Below are 26,979 nucleotides of genomic sequence, written 5' to 3'. Positions count from 1 at the left end.
TGCTACACACACACACACACACACACACACACACACACACACACACACACACAGATAATCTTAAAGCTGGGTTTGGTGGTGCACACCTTTAATCCCAGCTCTTGAGAGGCAAAGGCAAATAGATCTCTGTGAATTCGAGAACAACCTACTCTACAGAGTGAGGTCCAGGCCACCTGGGATTCAGGGAGAGCCTGTCTCAAAAAGCAAAAACAAGCCAGTAGTGGTAGCACAGGCCTTTAGTCCCAGCACTCAGGAGGCAGAGGCAGGCAGATCTCTGTGAGTTCAAGGCCATCCTGGTCTACATAGTAAGTTCCAGGCCAGCTGGGGCTATAGGGAGACCCTGACTCAATAAGACCAAAAATAATAATAAATTTAAAAAAAATTAAAAGAGATGACTCAGTGGTTAAGAGCACTGGCTCCTCTTACAGAGGGTCCAGGCTCGATTCTAAGCACCCACATGTTGGCTAACAATCATCCTTAACTCCAGTTCCAGGGGAATGTGACTCTGACCTTTTATGGTATTGCACAACATGGGTGCACTTGCATACATGCAGACATTAAGCCGGTTTTTAGTGTCATTTCTAGTATTAATAATCTCCATAGATATGTTAATTTGCATACAGTTCAAATCAGCTGGGGCTACAGGGAGACCCTGCTTCAAAAAGACAAAAACGAACAAAGGAAAAAACAAACAGAATCATATGATAGCATTCTTTTTCAGAAGTCTTCTTGGAAGGCAGGTATTGTTCTGGGAATTGAACCTATGCATGACCTTTGTGCTTGCTATATCCCAAGTTCTTTTCTAACATCTTATATACTATTCTGTACCGTACTTTAATATATACATTTGAGTGTGTAGTGTATATGTATGTGTATATTTGTGTGGGGTACACATGTATGTGAGGGTACATGTGTGTACATGCATGTGGTGACTGGAGATCACTGTTAGTCTCTTCTTTGATTGCTCTCTACCTTCTATATGGAAGCAAAGTTTGTCTTGAATCCAGAACTTGGTGATTGAGCTTATCTAGTTAGTGAGCTTGCTCCGGGGATCCTCTCTCTTCACCTCCTGAGCACTGGGAATATAGCAGGCTACTAGGCCCACTTGGCATTTTACATGGGTTCTGGGGATTCATATTTCTAGTCTTATGCTGGCCTGGCCAGCAGTTTACCCACAGAGCCATCTCCTCAGACCTATATATTTGAGTTGTATTTATGTTATAATATTATATATTGATATTTCTTTTTATTGTAAAATAATACTACTTTTTTTTTTCCCTTTGGTCTTTTTGAGACACTACATTTTGTAGGTACACTGTGCTTTCTTTGTTTACTAGGCACTTATATGTTGTAATTTGTATTCATAATTCATTCCTTTTGTTTTTGTTTTTTTTTCAATTCTAGGAATTGAATGTAGGACCTCATTCCATTGAGCTTCGTTCCTTTACATAGCTGAATAATACTGTGTTGTATATAAACTTCTAAATTTTGTTTGTCTTGTTTTTTGAGACAAGCTCTCCCTGTAGCTCCAGCTGCCCTGAAACTGGTAATGTAGACCAGGCTGGCTTCCAACTCAAAGAGATTCACCTGCCTCTGCCTCCTGAGTGCTGAGGATGCTGAGATTAAAGGTGTGTGCCACCATGCTCGGCCCCCAAATTATTTTTATCATGTATGCATATTCATATATGTATGTGAGTGAATGCCATGTGTATGTGGGTACCTGTAGAGGCCAGAAGAGGCTTATGGATCTCATGGAGCTGATCTACCCAGCTTGGGTGCTGGGAATGGAATCAGATTCTGTGTTATTAATCACTGAGCCATCTCCCCAGCCCTAATAAATCAAACTTTGTACACCTACCAGGTTCATGTATGTTGTAGTGTTCATTCCTTTTTATTTTCTAGTAGTATTACATCATGTCCACTTACCAGACTGTTTGTCCTAGAGTATTAAGTATTAATACTTCATTCCTTTTTATTGCTGACTACTACTTTTTTGTATAATAGTATACTTCATTTTCTTTTTACCATTTAGGAAACTCAATTTTCAAGTATACTTGGCTTATTTCATATTCCGATTAAAAGAATTTAAAGTTTCTAGTTAATTTCTCAGAAGCATTTGCTACGATGTTTTTTATTATAGCTATTGTGAATATAAACTATTTCATTATGAGCTAGACATGGTGGCAGACGCCTTTAATTCCAGCATTCGGGAGGCAGAGGCAGGTGGATCTCTGAGTTCAAGGCCAGCCTGGTCTACATAGCAAGTTCAGGCCAGCTGGGGCTACAGGGAGACCCTGTCTTAAAAAGACAAAAAAAAAAAAAAAAAAAAAAAATTCATTATGGTTTTCATTTGTCTTTCCCTATTTTTGTTTAGAGCTTTTTTTTTTTTTTTTTTTTAAGATTTTGTGTGTGTGTTTGCATGTGAGTACAGATGCTAATAGAAACCAGAAAAGGGTGTTAGATCCTCTGAAACTGGAGTTACAGGTTGCTCGTGTGGATGCTATGACTTGAACTCTGGACGAACAGCAAGTGCTTAGATCTCTCCAGCCCCCTTGAGTTTTTAATCTTTTGAGCAGTCTTGTTATGTATCCTAGTTCTGGCTCAAACTTGTTATGAAGCTGGGGCTCACCTTTAATTCCTGATCTCTACCTCCCAGGTGGTAGGATTACAGGTTTGTACCGCCACATCCAGCTTTGCTTCATGTAGCTTGAGGCTTTTTTCAGGTCCATGTATAATTTGATATGATTATCACTATACCAATGTTTGTCTTTCTGATATTTTTTTGGCTTAAAGTCAGTTTTTGGTGTGGGGTGCAGGTGTGTATGTACATTTGCATGTGGAGTCATTGGTCAACATTGGATATCATTCCTCAGGGGCTGTCCATGGTGTTTTTTTAGACAGTGTTTCTCTTTGGGATCCGAGATTCACTCCTTATGCTAGGCTGGCTGGCCAGCAACTGCCAGGATCTGCTTATTTGTGCCTCCCCAGTGCTGGTATTTCAAGGACTCACCACCAAGCCTGGCTTATTACTTTGTTGCTAATGATCAGACTCAAGCCCTTATGGTTGTGTGGCAAGCACTTTGCTGAGCTGTCTCCCCAGGACCCTTAAAATAAATTCTATTTGATTATTTTTATAGCAGCGAAGCATTTGTTCTTGAGCTTGTTTTTCCTTTTTCTTTTAGAGTCTCACTATATAGTCCTGACTGACCTGGAACTCACTGTAGACCAGCCTGTGTTAAAACTTACAGAGCGGGCCTGGAAAGATGGCTCAGCAGTTATGAGCACTGACTGCTCTTGCAGAGAACCCGGGTCCGATTCCCAGCACCCACATGGTGGCTAGGAACTGTCTTTAACTCCAGTTCCAGGGGAATCTGACGCCTTCTTCTGACTTCTGAGGCATTGCATGACACAGGTGCACTCACATACGTGCAGGCAATCCACTTGAACACATAAAATAAAAATAATAAATATTTTTAAAAAATAAACAACTCACAGATGCACCTGCCTCTGCCCCTGTAGGCCTGGGTTTCAAGGCATGCATCACTATGCCCTCCTTATTATTTGCCTGTTGTTTTTTTTATTTGTTTCCTCCCTTTTTCCCCTCCTCCCCCTGCCCCTTCCTTTTTTAAAAGATAGTAGCCTTGGAACTCAGTCGAAGCCAAGCCTGGCCTCAAGTGACATCATACCTGGCTTTTTTTTTTTTTTTTTTGAGTTTTTAATTCATTTGCTACTAATGTTATTTATTGATTTTCATGTTTTTCTTCTTTTTTTCTGTCTGTTTGAGACAGGGTCTCCCTGTAGCTCCAGCTGGCCTGGAACTCATATAGACCAGGCTGGCTTTGAACTCACAGAGACACAGAGATCCTCCCAAGTGCCTGCCTCCCAAGTGCTGGGATTAAAGGTGTGTGCCACCACCCCCAGTTTATTTATTGATTTTCTATCAATCATTTTGCTATTCATTTCCTTTGTAGTTTTTGTTCTTGTTTGAGATGAGGTCTCCCTGTAACCCCATTTGGCCTGGAACTTACCTGTCTCTGCCTCCTGAGTATTGTGATTAAAGGCATACCATGCTCAACCAGATTTGGCAAGTTTTAAACAGTATTTAAATTTTTTTTTTTTTATGGGTGGAGAGTTGGCTCATTAAGAGCATTTGGTTCTTTGCACCCACATTGGACAGTTCACATCTACTTGTAACTCTAGATCCAGGGGGTCCTACTGTCACTTTCAGACCCTGGAGGTACTTATTTCCAGAGCAGTGAATGGCATTACTGATAATGTAGTTGTGTGTTTATAAATTTAAAAAGTCCTTGAACCTTCTTTTAATGTCCTTCAAAGAACCCGAAGGAATAGCGTTGTTTTTAATTAATTTTATTTAAGGAATTTCACATATATTGTATAAATCAGAATAAAATCTTTTGGATCATATCTTCAGAAGGACTATCCTGAAATAAAATATATTTCTTTTTGGTCTGGTCACTTCACTGTAGAATGCCTATCATTTGCCCCTTCATTCATTATTGAGATCTTCATGTTAGGTAGGAGACATACAGTGTGTTTGGGGCACAATTCTGTATGTGTTCATCTTTTAGGTAATTACCTACTTCTTACTTCGCTTGGTTCATTGTAGAGGCTGTAATAGGAAATTTTCCCCAAATCCTTCAGTGCCTATTGTAGAAATTAAAACATAAAAGACAAAAATCTAAGGACTTGGTATTCTCACTTGAATGTCTGGTATTATTTATTATCCTAACTTTTCAGTTGTTACTTGTTTATAAGTTCAGGAAATATTAACGCTTGCTATATTTAATTTAATTATGCTTTGTGATATCATGAATAATTATTTATAATTGGTTTGTTGTATTGTATGGGAGCAAATTTAGGTTTCTGTGTCCTTAGATGTGGAAAACGATGCTTAAAATTTTTATTGTTTTTTCATCATTTATTTATTTTAATTTTAGGTCTATTGCAAAAGAACTTGCAGACTGGCTTATTAGCAACAATGTAGTGGAACATATATTTGGACCAAATTTACATATTGAGGTTTGTACGCAATTACATTGGTTATGATTATATATTGAGCAGATTATTTTTAAAAATTAACTACACTGTTTTCTTTTTCTAGATTATCAAGCAGTGCCAAGTGATTTTGAATTTCTTGGCAGCAGAAGGGCGACTGAGTACTCAGCATATTGATTGCATCTGGGCTGCAGCACAGGTGATATTAACACTTCATATTTATCCAGTGCTTTTTTTTTGAAGTTTTTATTCCTTACTGTTTGATCACTAAGGAAACCAAAATACAGGAAAGATGTAAAGGGAACCTCTGTTTCTGTCTGGCTTTATGTGTTACTGCTAGAACTGAAGAAATCAAAGACATTAGAACTTAAGGAAACCATCGTGTTTTAATAGAAAGACATTTTCCTAGTCCCATTTATAAAATCTACTCTTATGAATGTTGTGTTTCTTTTCTATTATACTATTTTTTTCTTTAAGTTTTGGAGTATTTCTATATTTGTCCACATGATTCAAAATCCAAAAAGTAAATATAAAAGTGTATATTAGACATTTTTTTCTCCACCCTAGTCTCTGAAGCATCTGTTTTTATCCTCAAACCTAAATCAGACATGTATACAGAGCTCACCATATACATTTTTCTTTTTTCTATAATACTTGTTTATTACATGTGTGTATGTGTGCCTACATGAGTTTATGTGCACCACAAGTATGAATATGCCTGAGGAAGTTAGAGGGCATCGGATCCCATGGAACTGGAGTAACGGGCGATTGTGAGCCACCTGATGTGGTTGCTGGGAATTGGATCTTGGTTCTCTGCAAAAGTAGTAAGCTCTCTGAACTGCTGAGACATCTCTCCAGCCCCATATACATTTTTATATCTTTTCCACAAATGTAGCATACAAACAGACTTACTATTTTTTTTTTTTTCCTCAGACAGGGTCTCACTTTGTAGCCATGGCTGGACTAGAAATCACTCTGTAGACCAGTGTAGCCTGGACCTCAAAGAGATCTGCCCTCCTCTGCCTCTGGAATGTTGGCAGTAAAAGCCTGCACCACCATGTCTGGCTTGTTTTGCTTTTTTTTTTTAATATTGACAAAAGATTTTGATATGTAGCTCAGGCTGCCCTAGAACTCACAAGCTTTCCTAAGCTTCCTCAGTGCTCAGATTATTGGTGTGAGCTACCATATTCACCTCTGCTGTTTTTGCTGTAATAATTTATTCTGGGGACTTCATATCAATATATAAAGTTATCATTCCTTCATTTTTTCCTTTAGTTGGCACAGGTCTGTATTGAACCCATGTCTTTGTGCTGTATCAGTGAGCTGTATGTAACCCCTAACCCTTTGTTTATTTTGCAGAATAATGGTATGTCAGTATTTAGATATAAAATAATTTGCACAATCAATTCCCATTCATGGACATTATTTTTTTCCTCCAAAAGATACTATGATAACTTTTGACACAGTTATTTCATGCTTGTGCAAAACTTTTATTTGTTTGTTTTTGGGGTTTTTTGGGGGGGTGTGGTTTGTTTATTTTTTTTTTTGAAATAGGGTCTCCCTGTAGCCCCACCTGGCCTGGAACTCGCCCTGTAGACCAGGCCGGCTTTGAACTCACAGACAACTGCCTGCTTCTGTCTCCCAAGTGCTGGGATCAAAGGTGTGCGCCACCATACCTGGCTGCCTTTGCGCAACTTTTATGTAGGGTTAATTTCTACCAAAGTGAGTTGCTAATGTTAAAGTGCCACCACTCCCAGATGCTTGTGAACAACTTTTATGTAGGGTTAATTTCTACCAAAGTGAGTTGCTAATGTTAAAGTTTATGTGTCATTTTCTTATTGCTACTGATGGGAGAACACTACTTTTTCCTTAGCTTGCTCTGCTGTCATTAAGCTTTTTGATTTTGCTAATTTGATGGATGAGAAGAGGCATTAATGTCTTTATGCATTTATTTTATTATGAATGAAGCTGTAAATCTTGTATTTAACAGCTCTTACTGTTTCTTTCTTGGGAATATTGTGTTTATATTCTTTGCTGTTGATTAATTGCTTTACTTGTTTTTTTCTTTTTGAACTTTCATTTATTTTGGAATGGGGCATGCATGTCATGGTACACATGTGACTGTCAGATGACAACTTGTGGGAGTTGCTTCTTTCTACCATGTATATACTGGGGCTCAAACTTGAGTTCTTAGGCTTATCAGCAAGTGCTTTTAATACATCAATAAAATTGACGTTTTGTATTATAACATTATAGCTAAAGTTGTTTTGCTTACGTGGTATTCAATTTAAAATTGGTGATTTAAAGTTTGTGGTTGAATATTCTTCCTTCCTGTGATTTTTATCTCAACTTGGACTGAAGAAATGGTTCAGTGTTTAAGAGCACTTGCTGTCCTTGAGGAAGACTTTGGTTCAGTTCTTGGGACCCCTTGGCAGTTCACAACTTCCTGGACTCAAGTCCAGGGGAACTGAAACTACCCTTTTGGTCTGTGTGGGTACAAGGCATATTCATGGTCCACTTACATACATGCAAGTAAAACAGTCATACAAATAAAATATAAATAAACCTTCTAAAATGTCTTTTCCATTTTAAAATTACAAAAGAATTCTTAGCTGGGCGTGGAGGTGCACACCTGTAATCCCAGCACTTGGGAGGCAGAGGCAGGCAGATCTCTATGAGTTCAAGGCCAACCTGGTCTACATAGTGAGTTCCAGGACAGCTGGGGCTACAGGGAGACCCTGTCTCAAAAAGACCAAAAACAAATAAAAGAATTCTTTAGATTCTTTGAATATATTTTGTTGAAATTATATATTTCGTCTTTGATTCAATTGAAGTTTTTCATGGTTTAAATTTTAAGTATAATCCAACTTTTCTGTTATATTTTCCCAAATACATTTATTCAGTAGTTTGTCATTTCCTCAATGATTTTTCTTATCAGTTTAATCTTGGTTTTTTTCTAAACTTTTTGGGGGTTCTTTTTGAGAGGACTGGAACTCACAGATCCCCCTGCCTCTGCCTCCTGAGTGCTGGGATTACAGGTCTTTGTCACCATGCCCAGTTTATGTGGTGTTGGAGATCGATCCCAGGGGTTTGTGCATACTAGACAGTCACTAAGCAACATCCCAGACCCTCACTGAAGCCTTAATACATTCTCTTTGACTTCCCTTATTTAATGTCTGTTTGTGATGTCACTGTCATTTTAGCGTATTCAAGAAGTACTTTATATTTCAGTACAAAAGCAAAGATTTTCCACAATTTTTCTCTTTAAAATAATAAAAAAAAATTATTGTGTATGTGTATGCACTCTGTGTGTGTGTGTGTGTGCGCGCGCGTGCACCTCTGGAGACCAAAAGAGAGGGTGTTGGATTCCCTTGGAGCTGGAGTTACAGGTGGCTGTTAAGCTGCCTTATGTGGGTTCCAAGAATGGAGCACAGGCACTTTGGAAAATGGTGCATGCTTTTAACCACTGACCCTCTCTCCAGCCCCCTCCTGAATTTTCCTGAAAATACTTTATGGTAGATCTTTTTATAAAAGTAAATCTTTTTTCTTTTTTAAGATGGGTGTGGTGGCACATGCCTTTAATCCCAGCACTTTGGAGGCAGAGGCAGGTGGATCTCTGTGAGTTCAAGGCCAGCCTGGTCTACATAGTGAGTTCCAGGCCACCTAGGGTTACAGAGATACCCTGTCTCAAAAAGACAAAAAAAAAAACTTTTTTTTTTTTTCAAGGAAAAGCTAACAAAATTGGGGGCTGGAGAAATGACTCAGCAGTAAAGAGTACTGGCTGGTCTTGCAGAGGACCCAGTTTCGATTCCCAGCATCCACATGGCAGCTAACAACCATCTATAACTCCAGTTCCAGAGGATCTGACACCCGCTTCTGACCTCTGCAGGCACTGCACAGTACGGGTACAACAACCTACACCCAGGCTATATACTCATACACATAATAAAAATTATAAATAAAATATATTTTCACCTGGCGTGGTAGTGCACACCTGTAGTTCCAGCACTCGGGAGGCAGAGGCAAGCGGATCTCTGTGCGTTCAAGGCCAGCCTGGTCTGCATAGTGAGTTCAAGGCCAGCCTGGTCTGCATAGTTAGTTCCAGGCCAACTGGGGCTACAGGGAGACCCTGTCTTAAAAAGACCAAAAAAGCCGGGTGTGGTGGCACATGCCTTTAATCCCAGCACTCGGGAGACCCTGTCTCAAAAAAGACCAAAAAAATATATTTTAAAAAGCTAACAAAATTGTCTATTCTCCCCCTCCCCTGAATAAACCCCACAAACTAGGTAGTAAACTAAGTCTGTAGGAAACACATTCAATACTTAAGTTAAAAAAAAAAAAAAATCAGGACAAAGCAAAACAAGTCCTTCAATTCAATTAAGAGTTCAGCTATATGCATATTAATGAGTAGGAGACTGGCAGGCATCCTAATGACCCCACTTGGAACATTAAGCCACCTTTTTCCAGTTTTCAACATGAATAAAGATAATATTTTGTTAATTCTATTATGGAACACCTTATAAGTTTCAAAGTTATAAGTTTTCAAAGTTTGCAGTGCCAACTTTGAAAAGTGCACTGAAGGTAAGTGGGTAATACGCAGGATAGAAATTGCTTTACAGACAAATGGAAAACTCAAAATGCCACTTTTGACAGATAGTCCATAGGTGCAGATTTATTCACAGTAAAGGAAAAAAGAGACGTCTCATATAAGAAGAAACTCTATATAGGTTTGACTTTTATACAAACTATCCAGTGAGGACAGTGTTAGACAACTGATTTACTGCTTCATTTGTCTTGTTAGTCTAATATTAACAACTATAGGAAGAATAATACAGCTAGGATTTGGAACAATCTGAATAGTGTTACAGTGTCAGATACATTTCATTTCTCTCCATACCACTTGTTTTCTTTGCATATCTAGGCTATCTCCTAATCAGTAAGTCATTTTTGGTACTAAGGTCTTCCAAATTTCCTCTGTTTTTCCCTTAGTCAATTGATATACATGTTTCATGTACCGTCAAGCAAAGTCTAAGTAGTTTGCAGCCAGAATTGGTGCTATATTTTTTTTTTGTTCCTCATTTCCTCCATTGCTGTTTTAATCTATGTTTAGTTGATTTTTATTTTTGTGCGTGGAGGTCACTTTTGTATCATGTACATGTGTAGAGGTAGGAGGACAGTTTTGTGGAATTGATTTCTCTTTCTCACTTTATGTGTGTTCCACTGTTTGACTCAGATTGGCAGGTTTGGCACATGCCCTTATCCACTGAGCCATCTCATAGGCTGCTGATTTTTATTTTAGTGGAGCATTTTTGTTTCCTTTTCATTTCCTTTGTGCTTCACAGGGAGATTACATTTAGCATCTTAAAGTCTTAATTTCAATTCATACTGACCAAGTTTCAATGCCATACAAAACTCTACTTCTTTATAACTGTCCTTGTTTTTATTATTGATGTCACAAATTGAAGCAGTATACATTGTATGTTCAATGACACAGTATAGTATATTTGCCTTTGTATGTTAGTGTAGACAGTGTGTTCTTATAAGCCAAAATACCTGGAGTGCTAGAATAATTTTTTTTTGGCTATATCTCAGGCTGACCTTCAACTCACTATGAAGGGTAGTCTTGTGGAATGTAGAGTCTTGGTTGTGAGTTTTTTCTTTAGCTTCTTGGCATGTATATGTTCATGCGTACATGTGCATGTGTGTACCCATGCATATGGGTCTGCATGTTGTGCACATGGAGACCAGAGTTTGACATTGTCAATCTTTTTTTTTTTTTTTTATGCTGGGCATGGTTGCACAAGCCTTTAATCCTAGCGCTCTGGAGGCAGAGGCAGGTGGATCTCTGTGAATTCAAGGCCAGCCTGGGGTTACAGGGAGGCCCTGTCTCAAAAAGACAACCCTTCCCCAAATTATTTTTTTATTACCGTTAATTTAGTGTGTGTGTGTGTGTGTGTGTGTGTGTGTGTGTATATGTACTTACATACATGTCATGGCAAGCATGTGGAGAGAGGATATTTTGCAGGAATCAAGACTCTCCTAACATTTAGGTCCAAAGGATTGAAGTCAGGTCTTTAGTCTTGGCAGCAAGTACCTTTACTTGCTGTGCCATCATGCTAGCCCTCCACCTTAATTTTTGAGATACTGTCTTTCACTGAACGTGGGTCTGGCTAAGTCAGCTAGACTGGCTGGCTAACAAGGTGCAAAGATCCTCCTTTGTTTTCCTATTCTTCTCTACCCTATACTTTATTCCCCAGTGTTAGAGTTATAGACTCCCACTGCTGTGCCCAGCTTTTTTGTGTGTGCTCAGAAGCTGAATTTAAGTCTTCATGCTTATGTGTGAAGCACTTTACAAGCTGAACAATCTCCTCAGCCCTGGACTGATAATTTTATTAATTTTTTATTTATTTATTTATTTATTTTTGGTCTTTGAGACAGGGTCTGCCTATAGCCCCAGCTGGCTTGGAACTCACTGTGTAGACCAGGCTGTGAATTCACAGACATCCTCCTGCCTCTGCTTCCCGATTGTTGGGATTAAAGGCGTGTGCCACCACGCCTGGCTACTATTATTTTTTATTTTATGTGTATGAATGTATTGCTTATATTTGTATAATTATACCTGTGTTGTGCAGTGCCCACCATGGTCATAAGAGGGTGTCAGATTTCCTGGAACTGGAGTTATTGATGGTTGTCGACCACCTTGTGGGTGATGAGAACTGAATCCAGGTCCTCTGTAAGAGCAGTCAGTGCTCTTAACTGCTGATCCATCTCTCTAGTCCTTAAAAATTTAGATTTCATGCAAGGTCTCTCCTTTAAACCTGGATCTTGTGGATTCAGCTAGACTAGCTGGCTAGCAAGGTTCAGGATCTTCCTGTCTCTGCTAGGTTTAGAGTTTTAGGCCTGGATTTTTACCTGGATGCTAGAGATCTGAACTCCTATCCTTATCCTTGGGAAGGAAGTACTTTATTGAGAGAGTCATTTTCCTGTATCTTTCCGCCCATCCCAGTTTTTTAAAAAATCACCTTGAAGCTGGGTGTAGTGGCACATACCTTTAATCCCAACACTCAAGAGGCAGAGGCAGGTGGATCTCTGGGAGTTTGAGACCAGCGTGATCTCCATAGCAAATCCAGACCCGCTTCGGCTACAGGGAGACCCTGTCTCAAAAAGACCAAAATTAATTAATAATTAAAAAAAAATCACTTTCATTCTTCCAGTGGAAGTAGTTGCAGTGTTCAAGAGAGATTGTAATAGGGATTTTGTATTTTTAGCTTTATTAGATTGTTGTTTGGGTTCTCATGTACCCTCCTTAGAGTAAAATACTTTGTGTAAAGGTAATCAGTAGCTTATTTTTTTTGTTTGTGTGTGTGTGTATAAGAGAAAGAATGACAGAGACAAAGAGAGATGCAATACATGTGGAGATCAGAGTATAATTATACTTCAGGAGTCGGTTCTCTCCTTCCACTCTGGGAACCTGGAATCAAACTCAGGTTGACAGACTTGCAGAGCAAGTTCCTTTACTTGCTGGCATTAATAATTACTATCAAAGGGTAGACTGACTCACTGTGAATTTACTGGAATAGGCAAATAACAATCACCCCTAAAACTCTTAATAAAATTTTAGAAAGTAAAGGAACACTGGTATTGCTGTGTGCACTAAGACAGTGATTTTGGTATATGTGTATAAGAGAAAACCCAGAGTGAGACTAGTGATATATATTGGGTTGATAGAGAAAAAGGAAAAGGGAAAAATAAGGAGAGATGAGAAACAAATGGAAACGAGAGAATATGACTGTTTTCGATAAATGAAGATTAAAAATAGAGAGGGATGGAAATGTAGCCAGATAACCTTAAAGGGTTCCAGGTCTCAAGAGGCTGAGACAGTGAGACCCCACAACCAAGCTAGCCTATGTTCTTGGAATAGCCAGGCCCTTTTGAAACCGGTATCTCTGTGTTCTCATCAAGTGCTAAAAGGAGAAGGCTTTCCCAGCCACTTTCTGCTCTCAGCTCCTGACACTTGGAAGTTTGTTTTCTTTCTTCTCTGTTTTAAAAATCCCTGTTACTGAGTGTACAGTGCCAGTTTTCCAAGGTGTACATTGTAAACATTGCCCTGGTTACTTTCCTGACAGAGGGGACCTTCTTGGACTGTGCCGATTCTTTTGGGATAGGCCCTCAATTTTTCCTGTTCTGTTTTTTTAAAGTTCCTATTTGATTTGGACTCTCACCCATCTTTTATCACTGCTTTTCAGCTTCCCACCCCCCATTTATTTCTTGGAGATTTTAACAGGTCATGAGATAGTGCCTGTTTATGGTCTGCTGTCCTGTTTTTTTTTTTTTTTTCCCTGTTTGTTTTTTAGTGAATTTTTCCTTTTTGGTCCAGTTTAGAAAAAAAGATAAATGATGGAGTTGGAGTGATGGCTCGGTGGTTAAGAGTACTGGCTGCTCTTGCAGAGGACCCAGGTAGGATTTCCAGAACCCATATGCAGCTACCAACTATCTGTAACTCCAGTTCCAGGAGATCTGACAACCTCTTCTGTCCCCTGCAAGAGCAGCAGGCAGGCATGTCTCGTGAGTTGAAGCCAACCTGGTCTATATAGTGAGTTCTAGGCCAGTTAGGGTTACATAGTGAGACTCGTTTTATCCCTGCTTTTCAGCTTCCCACCCCCCATTTTTTTCTTGGAGATTTTAACAGGTCATGAGATAGTGCCTGTTTATGGTCTGCTTTCCTGTTTTTTTTTTTTTTTTTTCCCTGTTTGTTTTTTAGTGAATTCTTCCTTTGTAGTCCAGTCTAGCTTTTTAATTGTGATTCTCCTGCCTCAGCATCCTGAGTATTGGGATTACAAGCATGTGCCACCATGCTGGGCTCTAGATTTTATTTCTTCTAGTATCTTCTTTCCTGTGTTTTCCTCTTCTCCTTTTTGATTGGCTTGATATTATTCCTTAAGTTCCTTACACTGTTTACTTTCTTCACATACCCCCAACCCCCCCAATTCCATTAACCTATGATTTAACCTTTATGGTATATTTTTCCATATTAGTTACTGTACTTTTCAAGTCTAAATGTTCCTTTCTTTTTAAGGATTTGATTTGTATTTTATATGTATGAGTATTTTGCCTACATGTAAGTGTGCCCCTAGAAGCCAGAAGCAGGTCTTGGGAACTTACCTTGAATCCTCTGAAAGTGCTGTTAGGTACTAAGCCATCTCTCCATCCCCTAGATATTTTTAAGTTTTTTTCCTAAATTCTGTATTGATCTTATTCTGTTTATCCATTGTATTCTTTTGGTAATTTTTAATTTTTTATCACATATATTGGGGGGAGGTTGGGATGCATATGTAGAGGTCAAAGGACAACTTGAGGAAGTCAGTTCTTTAACTTCTACCGTGTGGGTCTTGGAAATTGAACTCATAGACAGTTAGGTTTTGCTGCAACCACCTTTACTTGCTGAGCCAATTTACTGGCCTCCATGCATTCTTTCTTTTTTTGGTCTTTTGTACATGGTGTCTCCCTGTAACCCCAGCTGGCCTGGAATTAGCAATGTAGACCTGGCTGGCCTTGAACTCACAGAGATCTTCCTGCTTCTGCCTCCCAAGTGCTAAGATTAAAGGTCTGTGCCACCACGGCCAGCTCTAATTTTTCACTTCTTAAATAAAATTATGTTTTAAAGTAATGAATGCCTTTGTTTTTCTAATGGATAACTAATAATGTAAATATTATTGAAAGTCTAGTTTATATCAAGTCTCTCGAACACTTAATTTTATTGCTTTTATTTCACATTGTGTTTCAGACTTAGCTTGTATATATATGTACCCTAATAAGAAAGGCAGCAAACAATTCTGGGCATGGTGGCTCACACCTTTAATCCCAATACACCAGATGCCTTTTATTCAAGTACTACAGAGGCAAAGGCAGGCAGATGTCCATGAGGTGGAGGCCTGACTGCTCTGCTTAGTTCCTGAAGGAAGGGAGAGAGGGAGGGAACAGAACTCATATAGCTTACATTCATGAAATATGAAAAAATAGTTTTATATTTAAAAAAAACTTTACATTTTATATGGACATTTTATATATTGAATATCTTTTAGAGTTCTTATACTGATAATTAATGGTCTGATCTTATAATTTTCTTTTTCCTAATTTCTCACTTAGCATTATGGCTACAAAAGACTGGGAAGGTGGCTGGAGAGATATAGCTTATCAGTTAAGACCACTGGCTGATCTTTCAGAGGACCTAGGTTCAATTCCCAGTGCTCACATGGGGGCTAACATCCATAAATTCAGTTCCAGGGGATCCAATGCCTTCATCTGGCCTCTGCAGGCTTTGCATGACACAGGTGCACTTACGTACATGCAGACAAAGCACTCACACACATTTAAAAATGGAAAAAGACTGGGAAGATGACTCTGGATAAAGAATGAGTTCACAGGACAAATATGAGGAGTTCAGATCCCTAGACCCATATAAAAGCTGGGCAGGCATGGGAACCAACTAGAGAAACAGAGAAAGGGGATATTCAGAGCAATCTGGCTAGGTAGACTATCTGGAATTGGCAACTTCCAGGTTCAGTGAGCAGCCCAGTCTCAGTAAATACACTAGAAAATAATAGAAGAGATTCCTGATGTGAACTTTGGGTTTTCATATGCACTCATACCTGCACACACGTGTGCCCACAAACATGCAAACACACACATACCATATACACATATGCCATGAAAGATGCACTTAATCATTTTGCAACATTTGAGTCATACCTCTATAAGTATTATATTTTCCTTGTTTATATCCAGATTTCTACTTCTTGTTAAACAGAATTTTTTTGTTACTAGATCATTTTGATTAAGAAAGCTTCCAATGTATATTTAGTAAATTATAAATATTTGTAAAACATTAAATCAGAAATGTAGTATACTTGACACTTTTGTCCCCCCCCCCCCCTTAATTTTAAGTTCCAGTACATTAGTCGTTTTTTTCAGTACTGGGAATCAAATCTAGGGCTTCATACTCTAAGACACATTATAACCTCTAAGTTATAGCCCCAGATCTTTTAGCTTGTTTTTATATTAATGACATGTCTAAAATTTCATTGTAATCTGTTTTTATTAGGAGTCTAAAAATTCACTTATAGCCTGTTTCCCTTTTGATTAGAAATTAGCTTGTACTTTGTTCGGCCAAGATTAATCACCTTACGTCATTTTCTTTTATTGATGCTGCCATTTATGGTATTCGGAAATTAGCCTTTAACATATAAAATATTAGGGTTTGAGCTAACTTGTTAACTTTGCAAACTAGCTTTTTTGTGTCAAGTGATTTGCTTATTTAGAGAAATATAATAAACTCTTTCCTTTTGCGACTGGAGAGATGGTTCAGCAGCACTGGCTGCTCTTGGCAGAGGACCTGAGTTCAATACCTAGCACCCACATGGCAGCCAACAACTGTGTGTTACTACAGTTCCGGAGGAATCCAGTGCCTTCTTCTGACCTCTTCAGGCATTGCACAACACAGGTGTACTAACACATATGCAAGCAATACACTCATACACATAAAAAAGTAAATAAACTTTTTTTCTTTTTTTTTTTTTTTGTAGTTGAAACATTGTAGTCGATACATTCATGACTTATTTCCTTCACTCATCAAGAATCTGGATCCTGTACCACTTAGGCATCTACTTAATCTGGTCTCAGCTCTTGAGCCAAGTGTTCATACTGAACAGGTAATACATTTGAGAATATAATCTTTTTTCTGTAAAATGACTTATTGTGTTATTCACATAATTTCAGTGTAACTTAGGTACTCTTTGTGTTTTAATTTTTTTTAAAGGTCTTGTATTTTTTATGTTGTTTGCCCTAAAGCCTCTAACTTTTATCTCTCTTCTTTTTAGACATTGTACTTGGCATCCATGTTAATTAAAGCTTTGTGGAATAATGCACTTGCAGCTAAGGCTCAACTCTCTAAACAGAGTTCTTTTGCATCTTTATTAAACACTAATATTCCCATTGGAAATAAGAAAGGTTAGTAAAATGTATTGTAGTTTGAAATAACTTATATCAGCTTTTGAGTTTATCACTTAGTTTTCAAGTATTTTTTGCTAGTACAGGTTGACCATCCCTAATCTGAACATTCAGAGTGTTCCAAAATTACAACTTTTTGAATGAAGACATGTTGCCATTCCTAGAGATTGCCACACCTTTCTTCATATAACAAGTCATCGTCAGTTCATAAGTGCACTAAAATTAATAAATAAAATTATCTCCAGGTTATGTTTGTAAGCCTGAAAATGTAAGTAGTAATAGAGTAAATGAAACATAAATGAATTTGTATTTAAACTTATACAACTTTAGAGTAACCAAAATCTGAAATACCTTAAATACCTCATGCATTTCATTGAAAAAATACTCAACCTGCATTTACAAGTTAGTCTTCATTGTTAAGTTTGTGATAAGAATCTCCTTTGGGAAGTAGACTGTATGTGAAAGAATAAAGTGTTTTTGGTTACTCTTTGGTGTAACCTTCAAATAGATTTTTAGTAGTTACTGTATTTTTCTCATGTTTAATTTTCTTTCCTTTGAAAAGGGAACAAAAGGCTTTCTCCTAGAAATAGTTTAAGACTAGAGCAAAATAATAGAGTTCTCTTCATCAGCTTTGTGCTTAAGAGGTTTTTCTAACGTCTCATTTGAAAAGACATATATAAAATTTTGAAGGACTTACTAAAACCTTATATACTTAAACCCATTTTTTTTTCTTGACATATACTGCTGTATTAGGCTTTTTTTTTTTTTAACCCCACAATAACTGACAGGTTTCCCTATCTGTATCTTAAATTACATAAACAACTGATCTACTGTCCCCAAACAAGCTTGGTCACTTAGAATGTTTCCCTCCTATTTTTTTTCCTTTTCCTTCAGAGGAAGAAGAGCTTAGACGAGCAGCTCCTTCACCTTGTAAGTTGAGTCTTAGAAATGCATGACCATTATATGGCATATAATAAGTTCTGGTGATCTTTGAGCTCATTGACTTTAAATGGTATTCTGTTTATATTAGAGTCATACATTTTATTTTAAGAAGACATAGGTCTTAAACTAGCTCATCTCACATATTTATTTATTTATTTACTTACTTACTTTTTCTGATAGTGCTGGGATTTGAACCAGAAGCCTTAAGCATGCTAAGCAGCAAGCTACCATAACACTGAACTACAATCCTATTCCCCATCTTACCAGTTTTACTTAAAGTCGTTAGTATTTAATTGAAGTCATGTATATCCTCTTTAGAAATAACAAATTTAGGGGTTGTATTTTTGGCTACCTTGCATAAAGCTTTGGTGAATAAACCAAGGGTCCAAAGCATGGTGTCCTGTCAGGTAGTGTCAATACAAATTAGAAATAAAAATTTGAAATCTATTTTAGGGTCACCTGCAGCAAGTCCTCAAAGTAGTGATAACAGTGACACACATCAAAGTGGAGGCAGTGACATTGAAATGGATGAGCAACTTATTAATAGAACCAAACATGTGCAGCAGCGACTTTCAGACACAGAGGTACGTAAATTATTTTGGTCTTTTTTTAACAGGATTTAGAACATATTTATTATTTGAACTGGGAATATAATTATCTCTCTTGTCACTTTACACAGTAATTTTTGACATCCTTTAAGGTTTTTAATCCCTTTTGTAGTACTCAAATACGGTACGACTGGGGCAACATTTTTAAAAAGCAGGTGTGAGGCTAACAAAATGACTCACCAAGTGAAGGTACTTGCTACTGAGTCTGACAATCTCAATTTGATCCTGGGATCTACAGTGGAAGGAGAAAACTAATTCCTGCAGACTTGTTTCTCACCTCTACTCATATGCCGAGGCACATGTTCACACACAATAAATAATAAGTTTTTTAAAAATACCTTGTGTACATGCCAATTATCTTTTTTTTGCTAATCTGAGTTCTTAAATCTTTATCATTATAGGAATCCATGCAAGGAAGCTCCGATGAAACTGCTAATAGTGGGGAAGATGGAAGCAGTGGTCCTGGTAGCAGTAGTGGGCATAGTGATGGATCTAGCAATGAGGTCAATTCGAGCCATGCAAGTCAGTCAGCTGGGAGCCCTGGAAGTGAGGTGCAGTCAGAAGACATTGCAGATATTGAAGCCCTTAAAGAAGAAGATGAAGATGATGATCATGGTCACAATCCTTCCAAAAATAGCTGTGGTACAGATCTTCGGAACAGAAAGTTAGAAAATCAAGCAGGCATTTGCTTGGGGGAATCCCAAAGTACATCTGAAAGAAATGGGACAAGCAGTGGAACAGGAAAGGACCTGGTTTTTAACACTGAGTCATTGCCATCAGTAGATAATCGAATACGAATGCTAGATGCCTGTGCTCACTCTGAAGACCCAGAACACGATATTTCAGGGGAAATGAATGCTGCTCACATAGCACAGGGTTCTCAGGAGTCTTGTATCACACGAAGTGGGGACTTTCTTGGGGAGACTATTGGGAATGAATTGTTTAATTGTCGGCAGTTTATTGGTCCACAGCATCACCACCACCACCACCACCACCACCACCACCACCATCACCACCACCACCACCACCACCACCACCACCATGATGGGTAAGCATGCTTAAAATAAATGCATAGTTTATATTTCTTATAGAGATATATGACTAATGCTTAGTTTTTAGTTTAGTTAGGAGTAATAGAATTTAAACCATAAATGCAATTCACAAATACCTAATGTTAAATTTTATAGTGAACAACTTTAAAAATGCAAAATAAAGGCTAAGGATGTGGTTCACTAGTAAAAGTGTTTGTTTTCTAGTGTACCATCAGGCTCTGGGTTTAGTTCTTGATACTGAAAAAAGCAAAATTCATTTTAATTACATATTTTATTTAAAGAAGTAATCTTAAAAAGTCCATGACCTTACTAACAAGTATAAAAAAATAAGATACTTTCCATTTTTCATCTAAGGATTTGATGTGTGTGTTTGTGTGTGTGTGTGTGTGTGTGTGTGTGTGTGTGTGTGTGTGTGTGTGTATAAAAGAGAGAGAAACATGTGCCTCATACCACACACGCATATATGTTAAACACTTTTAGCCAGATTGATGTGTGTATGGGTATCTATGTGTCTTTTTGGTGTGTGTGTGTGTGTGTGTGTGTGTGTGTGTGTGTGTGTGTTTGCATTAACAGGTGAGAATCATGTGCCTTGCACATTACAGGCAAGTATCTACTTCTTAGCTGTACTGCTCACCCCATCAGTTTATATTTTATACTTAAACTACATCTCTATTTAAAACAATCCACTTTTTGTATAATGGCCACATTTGTATAAACAGTTACTGTGCTAGACAGCATAGATTTAGATCTCAAACGCTTTATAGCAATTTCTTGAAAGCAGTTGTGGCGATTTCCATTAAACTTTGATGGGGAAAAGGGAAATTTTATGCTGTCATCTAATTTTAATAAGTATAGCTACAGTAAAAAGTATGTGTGAGTGAAATAACAATAAGTGATTATGTCACTTGTATTACATTGGACTAAACAATTTCTCTTATTCCACCCCCACCCCCGCCATGACAGGGTCTTACTATCCCTGTCTGGTTTGCAACTTGCTTTGTAGCCCAGGCTGACCTTAACTCACAGACATTCACTTGTCCCTGCCTACCAAGTGCTGGGATTAAAGGTGTATGCCCACCACTTGTGGCAGCCTTAATTTTTTTAGCCTCTAAAGTAGTAGCAGTAATACCTATCTTGTGGGTTTATTGTGAGGATTTCATGGGCTAATATTATTGTCACAAAATAAATCATTAACTCTTAGCACTGGGTGTAGTGGCACACCCCAGCACTGGGAAGGCATAGGCAGATGGATCTCTGTGAGTTCAAGACCAGGATGATATACATAGTGAGTCCCAGGCCAACTGGGACTACAGGGAGACCCTATTTCAAAAAGATCAACAAACAAAAACAACCTCTTAGCTGCTATTAATTGTTGTAATTATAAGTAGTAGTATTTTTAGTTTATGTGTAGACGTATGGTTTAGCAGGATGAATTTTCCAAGAAAGACTTGGTAATTTGCCCGATGTTCCAAAGTTCAGTTCAATTAAGTGAAGAAGTGTGTGTGTGTGTGTGTGTGTGTGTGTGTGTGTGTGTGTGTGTGACTTTTTATTTTTCATTCTCATCACTAAGACGTTGAATTTTTTTTTTTTTTTTTCCTCTCTTTTTGAGACAAGGTCTCTCTGTAGCCCCAGCTGGCCTGGAACTCCCTATATACACCAGGCTGCCCTTGAACTTACAGAGATCTGTCTGCCTGTCTTCCGAGTGCTAGGGACATTGAAAATTTTAAGGCAGTGTTTCTTAATCTAGCCACTGGACATTTTGAACCAGATAATTTTTTTTTTTTTTTTTTTTTTGCCTTAATTCCTAATAGTCTGAATGGTACCTTTACCCTATGGATGGTTTTGTAGCAGTCTAGCCCCTGTCTGTCTGTGGATGCCAGGAGGCCCCCCCTCATTTGCAACAGCCATTGATTTAATGACTGATATAGTTGTACACATTCAAAATTGTCCCCCCACAGTGCTCATGAAGCAGTTTTTGAATGATAAAACCAAGGTTCAGTTTATTTAGTTCGAAAGATTGCACATGTCTTTTATAGTACTGATTCCCTCTCCCAGAATATATTAAAAACTCAGGTCATTAAATGTCTACCCCACATGTTGTAATGATTTAATTTTTTGTTCCAGGTGTTTCCATATTCTGTATGTATGGTATTACTTGTGAGTCTTTGTATTAGTTTGAATTTTTCTTAGCTTTTCATAGATTTGTCCTTGACATCTTTTGAAGCACTCACTGCAGTATTATTTAGAAGATGTGCCTCTTAATAGCTCTTTGTTCCATTAAAGGAAATTAATTTGGACACTTCTGATTTTGGTGGTGATGCTGTGGATTCAACCCAGGGCTTTGTACTTGTTAAATTTGTCATGTGCTACTGATAGATCTCTATTCCTCCCTAGTTAATATTGATGCTACCTAGATTGCAGCCTCAAATTGGAACATTTTCTAGTAATTAACTTGTATGATTCTGCAGTTGTGTGAACAAATATAAACAAACCTTCTGGTTTTACATTGTGACTTTTGAGTTTATAAAATAATATGTAACAATGAGTATTGCTGATACTGTGGAAAATGGTTTTCTTTGAAATTGTTCTAGTTAGGTGTATTAATATGCATATATTACAAAATATGGATACATATAAAGTTAAATGGCACTTGTATCAATGTCTTTATAGTTTTTATAAATCTCTCAATATTCCATATTGTTAAAATGTTTGAAACCTCAGCACCAAACACCAATGCAACTTAATTTCTGATTGTGTAATAATTTGTGCAAAATGTTTTAGGAAAATTTTAAAAAAAGAATTCTTGAAGTTTGAAGTGTGATTAAGTTAGTAATTTCTAGGACTAGTATATCGATCAGTGGTAGAAAGCTTGCCCAGTATGCATAGGCCCTGAGTTCAATCCCCAGCACCAAAAAAAAGTTTGTAATTACTAAGTATATGGTTTTCTGTGTGTTGTAGACATATGGTTGATGATATGCTAAGTGCAGATGATGTCAGTTGCAGTAGCTCGCAGGTCAGTGCAAAATCAGAAAAAAATATGGCTGATTTTGATGGTGAAGAATCTGGATGTGAAGAGGAACTAGTTCAGATAAATTCACATGCAGAACTAACATCTCATCTCCAACAACATCTTCCCAATTTAGCATCTATTTATCATGAGCATCTTAGTCAAGGTAAGATTATATAGTAAGTAGATATTACCGTGTTCAAAACAGAAACAGTTTGATTGCATGGTTATAAAGACTCAGCTCTTAATGTTATGCTTAAATAATTTTATTAAAATAACTTGATAATTTTCGTTTCAAGAGAATAAAATTATCATAAATACTTCAGTACGAATAGATATAAGGCCTGATGTTTTTGTTTGTTTGTTTGAGAGTCTGGGAATAGAAGCAAGGACTTTTCGCATTGTCGAAAGCTATATCCTAGCCCAGTGCTTATATTTGTATCAAGTGTTGTGAAACTGGGGAAGACAGTGCATATTAATAACTTTTAAATATATATACTTATATTTTAGAAAATATTTTATTATAATTGGTTTTATTTTCAGAAATTTTAGAACCCAAAAGTAAATAGATCACAGTGTATGATTTGAAATGTCTGCAGTGGATAAATCTGTAAAGACAGAGTTAGGGAGTGTCAGAAAACTAAGAAAAGGCTGGGTATGTGGCGCACACCTTTAACCCCAGCAGTTGGGAGGTAGAGGCATAGAGGCAGGCAGATAGATCTTTGTGAGTTCAAGGCCAGGCTGGTCTACAACGTGATTTCCAGGCCTGCTGGGGCTACAGGGCGACCCTGTCTCAAAATGACCAAAAAAAAAAAAAAAGAAAACTAAGAAAAAATAACTGCTAAAAAGCAAGATATTTTTTTCATTTATGGTGATGCAAACCTTTGAGAAATGATTAGTCAGATCAGTCTAAATTGATTTTAAGAAAGTTATAGATCACTTGACCAAAATAGGAGAAAAGGAGGGTAGAAGTAGTTAAGAGTGTTAGAGCCTAGCCTGGTGGCACGTGCCTAAACTCCCAGCACTTGCAAGATTGGAAGTTAGGTTCTGTTAAAGAGTACTTGAGCAAGGTCTGGTGGTATACACCTAAATCCCAAGCCCTTGGGAAACTGAAGTAGGAGAATTTCAAAATTGAGGCCAGCCTGGGCTATATAGCAACACTTTATCTCTCAGTGATAATACAAATAATGCTAATAGTAATAACAATAACAGTAAAAGTAGAAAATTAAAGAAGGGAGAAAGCTTTTAGAATTGGCAGGTTAAAGGTCTTCAACTTTTTTTCTTTTCAAAAAAATTTTATTTAATATTTTTATTTTATGTGTTTGCATGTATTGCCCATGTGTAGGTAAGTGCACCCGTGTCGTGCAGTGCCCACAGAGGACAGAGGAGGCTGTCAGATTCCCTGGAACTGGAGCTATGGACAGTTGTTAGCTGCCATGTGGGTGCTGGGATTCGAACCCGGGTCTTCTGCAAGAACAGTCAGTGTTCTTAACCACTGAGCCATCTCTCCAGCCCTCAACTTTTTTCTTGATGTACCATTTGCTTGTGTACCATTAACACATATTAGTCTAGGTTTTGGGGATGGCACTATATCAGACTGAATTTGGTACTATTTTTTTATAGTTTTCATCATTTTTTGATTGCATATTTCCCTTTTATTTAACCAGTACTTTATTTATGAAGTTAGAAATCAAACCAAATGATATTATATATTAATGCTCCAAACCCATCTTTTACTACAAAAAAAAGTTAGTATAATGAGCCCTTCCAACACAGTGAGATAAGCTATTAATGTTTACTTCTGGGAGCCACATGTGGTCCGTGTTACTATCTCAGATTCTCTGAAGGGTGATACAGAAGAATCACCTTAGCTGAGAAATCTGAATTCAACTTAGCATAGTGGAGAAGCACTGACACACAAAACAGGGCCAGTTGTTAATCCCAGCGAGCCTCGTCTTCATAGTGAGTTCCAGGCCAGCTGGGGCTACAGGGAGACTTTGTCTCGGATGGATGGATGGATGGATGGATGGATGGATGGATGGATGGGTGGATGGATGGATGGAGGGATGGATGGATGGATGGATGGATGGCTGGATGGATGGATGGATGGATGGCTGGATGGATGGATGGATGGATGGCTGGATGGATGGATGGATGGATGGCTGGATGGATGGATGGATGGATGGCTGGATGGATGGATGGATGGATGGATGGGTGGATGGATGGATGGATAGATGGATGGATGGTAGATAGATGATTGATAGAAAGATGATTGGTAGATGATAGGGAGATAAACTTGAATAATTACTTCATAGAAGAAGATATATATGATTAACAGTACTTCCCACAATGAGATGGTACTATATACATATCAAAGTGGGTAAAATTAAAGACCAACATTAAGAATTTAGAACTGAAATTCTTATACATTGTTTATAAGGAGTATAAGATAATAGCCACTTTGGTGAACTGTTTTACTGGGTTTCTTTTGTTGTTGTAGTTGTTTTGTTTTACTTGGCAGTTTCTCCTGTAGATTTCGTTAGTAAAATTGCATCTGCAAAAATATTTGTGTTATGGGCTTGGGAGGTTGATCAGTTGGAGAGTGCTTCCCTAGCATGCATAAAGCCCTGAGTTGAATACCCATCACTACCTAAAACTGTGTATGGTGGCATGTGAGAGGTAGAAACAGGATGATCAGCAGGTCAGAATTATGCTCAGCTACATAATGAGATTGAGGCTCATCAAGAACATGAGATCATAATACAAAAGAAAAAAATGTACATGAATGTCATTGATTCATAAGGGTGTTACTAGAATTAACTAGTTTATTCATATAGTGAATAAGTAAAAAAGAAAAGAATGCTATGAAGGAATATCAGAAGAATGTAGAAACAGGTGTATGTACCATGTATTAGGTGTGATTCTAAAATAGTCTAAAATAATTTGCCATTATAGAAATTTTCTCAGAGACTTTGAGAGGTGGGCATTGATTGTGAAGGATGACAAGGAAACTTTATGTGGTGATAGAAACGGTTTTTCCCCCTTTGATTATCTTTGTTCATTATCTTCCAATATTAATTTGGAAAACTAAATATGAAAACACCCTTTTCTGTCAAGAGACAAGCCATAGAGTGATAGAATAATGTATCTAATAAAGGGCTTATCACCAGTATCTAAAAGAAATTTTATAACTCATTAGTAAGATAGCATAATAAAAAGACGGAAAGGATTTATTTCACCAAAGAATGTATTAGAGTGGTTAATATGCACCACGTGAAAAGATGTATAGCCTAATAGTCATCAAAAGTTGCAGGGAGTGGAGAGATGGCTCAGCATTTTAGAGCACTGGCTACTCTTGCAGAGCTCCTGGGTTCATTTCCCAGCATCCACATGGCAGTTCACAATCTTCTGTAACTTGTGTTTAGGGGATCCATCATCCTCTTCTGGTCTCCGCAGGCATTGCATGACAGAGGTACACTTACATGCAAACAAAAACTCATACACATAAAAATAGTTTTAAAAATTATGAGATACTGTTAAATCTGTAGCAAAGTGGCTTAAATGAAAAAGAGTGGCAGCACCTGAGTGTTGAAGATGATGTAGAAGAGCATGACTGGCATCTCATGCTGCTGGCAGTGATAGAAAGTAGCACAGCTACTTCTAGAAATAGTTACACACACCATGACTCAGCTGTTCTGCTTGGTCTTTATCCAAGAGAAAGGAAAGAATATTCTGATTCCGAGACTTACCACACTGACGTTTGTGATAACATTCATAATAGCCCCCAAACTAGGAATTGTCTGTATGTTCTTTGATTGTTAAGAATACATAAATAAAATGCAGGCTTTGAAAAAAATTTGACAGTATTATTGAAATAAAAACATACTAGTGCTAATGTGTGTAATGTGCGTGAAAGTGCAAACCTCAAGAACATGCTAAGTGATGAAAGACACAGAAGACTATGTATTGTTTATTTCCTTTTATGTGAAGTTTCTAGAAAATCCTAATTCACAGTGGTGGTAAAACAGATTGGATCTTCGAATAAGATCAGGGATTAGATCAGAATTAGGGAGCATTCTATAGTGGTAAAAATGCTTGAAAACTGGATTACGGTCACATGATTATTAACAGCATGATTAATTCTGAAATTATATATATATAATTCAGTAAATTTCATGGTAATGCTGCTTTTAAAAGGTGAATTTTTGAAGCGAGGCGTGGTGGTGCACACCTGTAGTCCCAGCACTTGGGAGGCAGAGGCAGGTGGATCTCTATGAGTTCAAGGCCAGCCTGGTCTGCATAGTGAGTTCCAGGACAGCTGGGGCTACAGGGAGACCCTGCTTCAAAA

At 37.7% G+C, this 26,979-nt stretch overlaps 1 protein-coding gene across 1 annotated transcript in view; it reads left to right on the top strand.

The window, feature by feature from the left end:
- Usp34 (ubiquitin specific peptidase 34) overlaps positions 1 to 26,979 on the top strand; it is a 239,249-nt gene that overhangs the window by 65,071 nt on the left and 147,199 nt on the right. Inside the window, exons 9-16 of the mRNA XM_008844481.3 lie at positions 4,959 to 5,040; positions 5,123 to 5,215; positions 16,599 to 16,724; positions 16,893 to 17,022; positions 17,917 to 17,952; positions 18,418 to 18,548; positions 18,974 to 19,620; positions 22,583 to 22,797. Of these exons, the coding sequence (XP_008842703.1) occupies positions 4,959 to 5,040; positions 5,123 to 5,215; positions 16,599 to 16,724; positions 16,893 to 17,022; positions 17,917 to 17,952; positions 18,418 to 18,548; positions 18,974 to 19,620; positions 22,583 to 22,797 (1,460 nt within the window). The remainder of the gene's footprint in view (positions 1 to 4,958; positions 5,041 to 5,122; positions 5,216 to 16,598; positions 16,725 to 16,892; positions 17,023 to 17,916; positions 17,953 to 18,417; positions 18,549 to 18,973; positions 19,621 to 22,582; positions 22,798 to 26,979) is intronic.

This window comes from Nannospalax galili, unplaced genomic scaffold (assembly GCF_000622305.1).
Source record: "Nannospalax galili isolate Female #2095 unplaced genomic scaffold, S.galili_v1.0 scaffold682, whole genome shotgun sequence".
In the NCBI taxonomy this organism is placed as follows: Eukaryota; Metazoa; Chordata; class Mammalia; order Rodentia; family Spalacidae; genus Nannospalax; species Nannospalax galili.
This window is presented reverse-complemented; position numbering and strand designations above follow the sequence as displayed.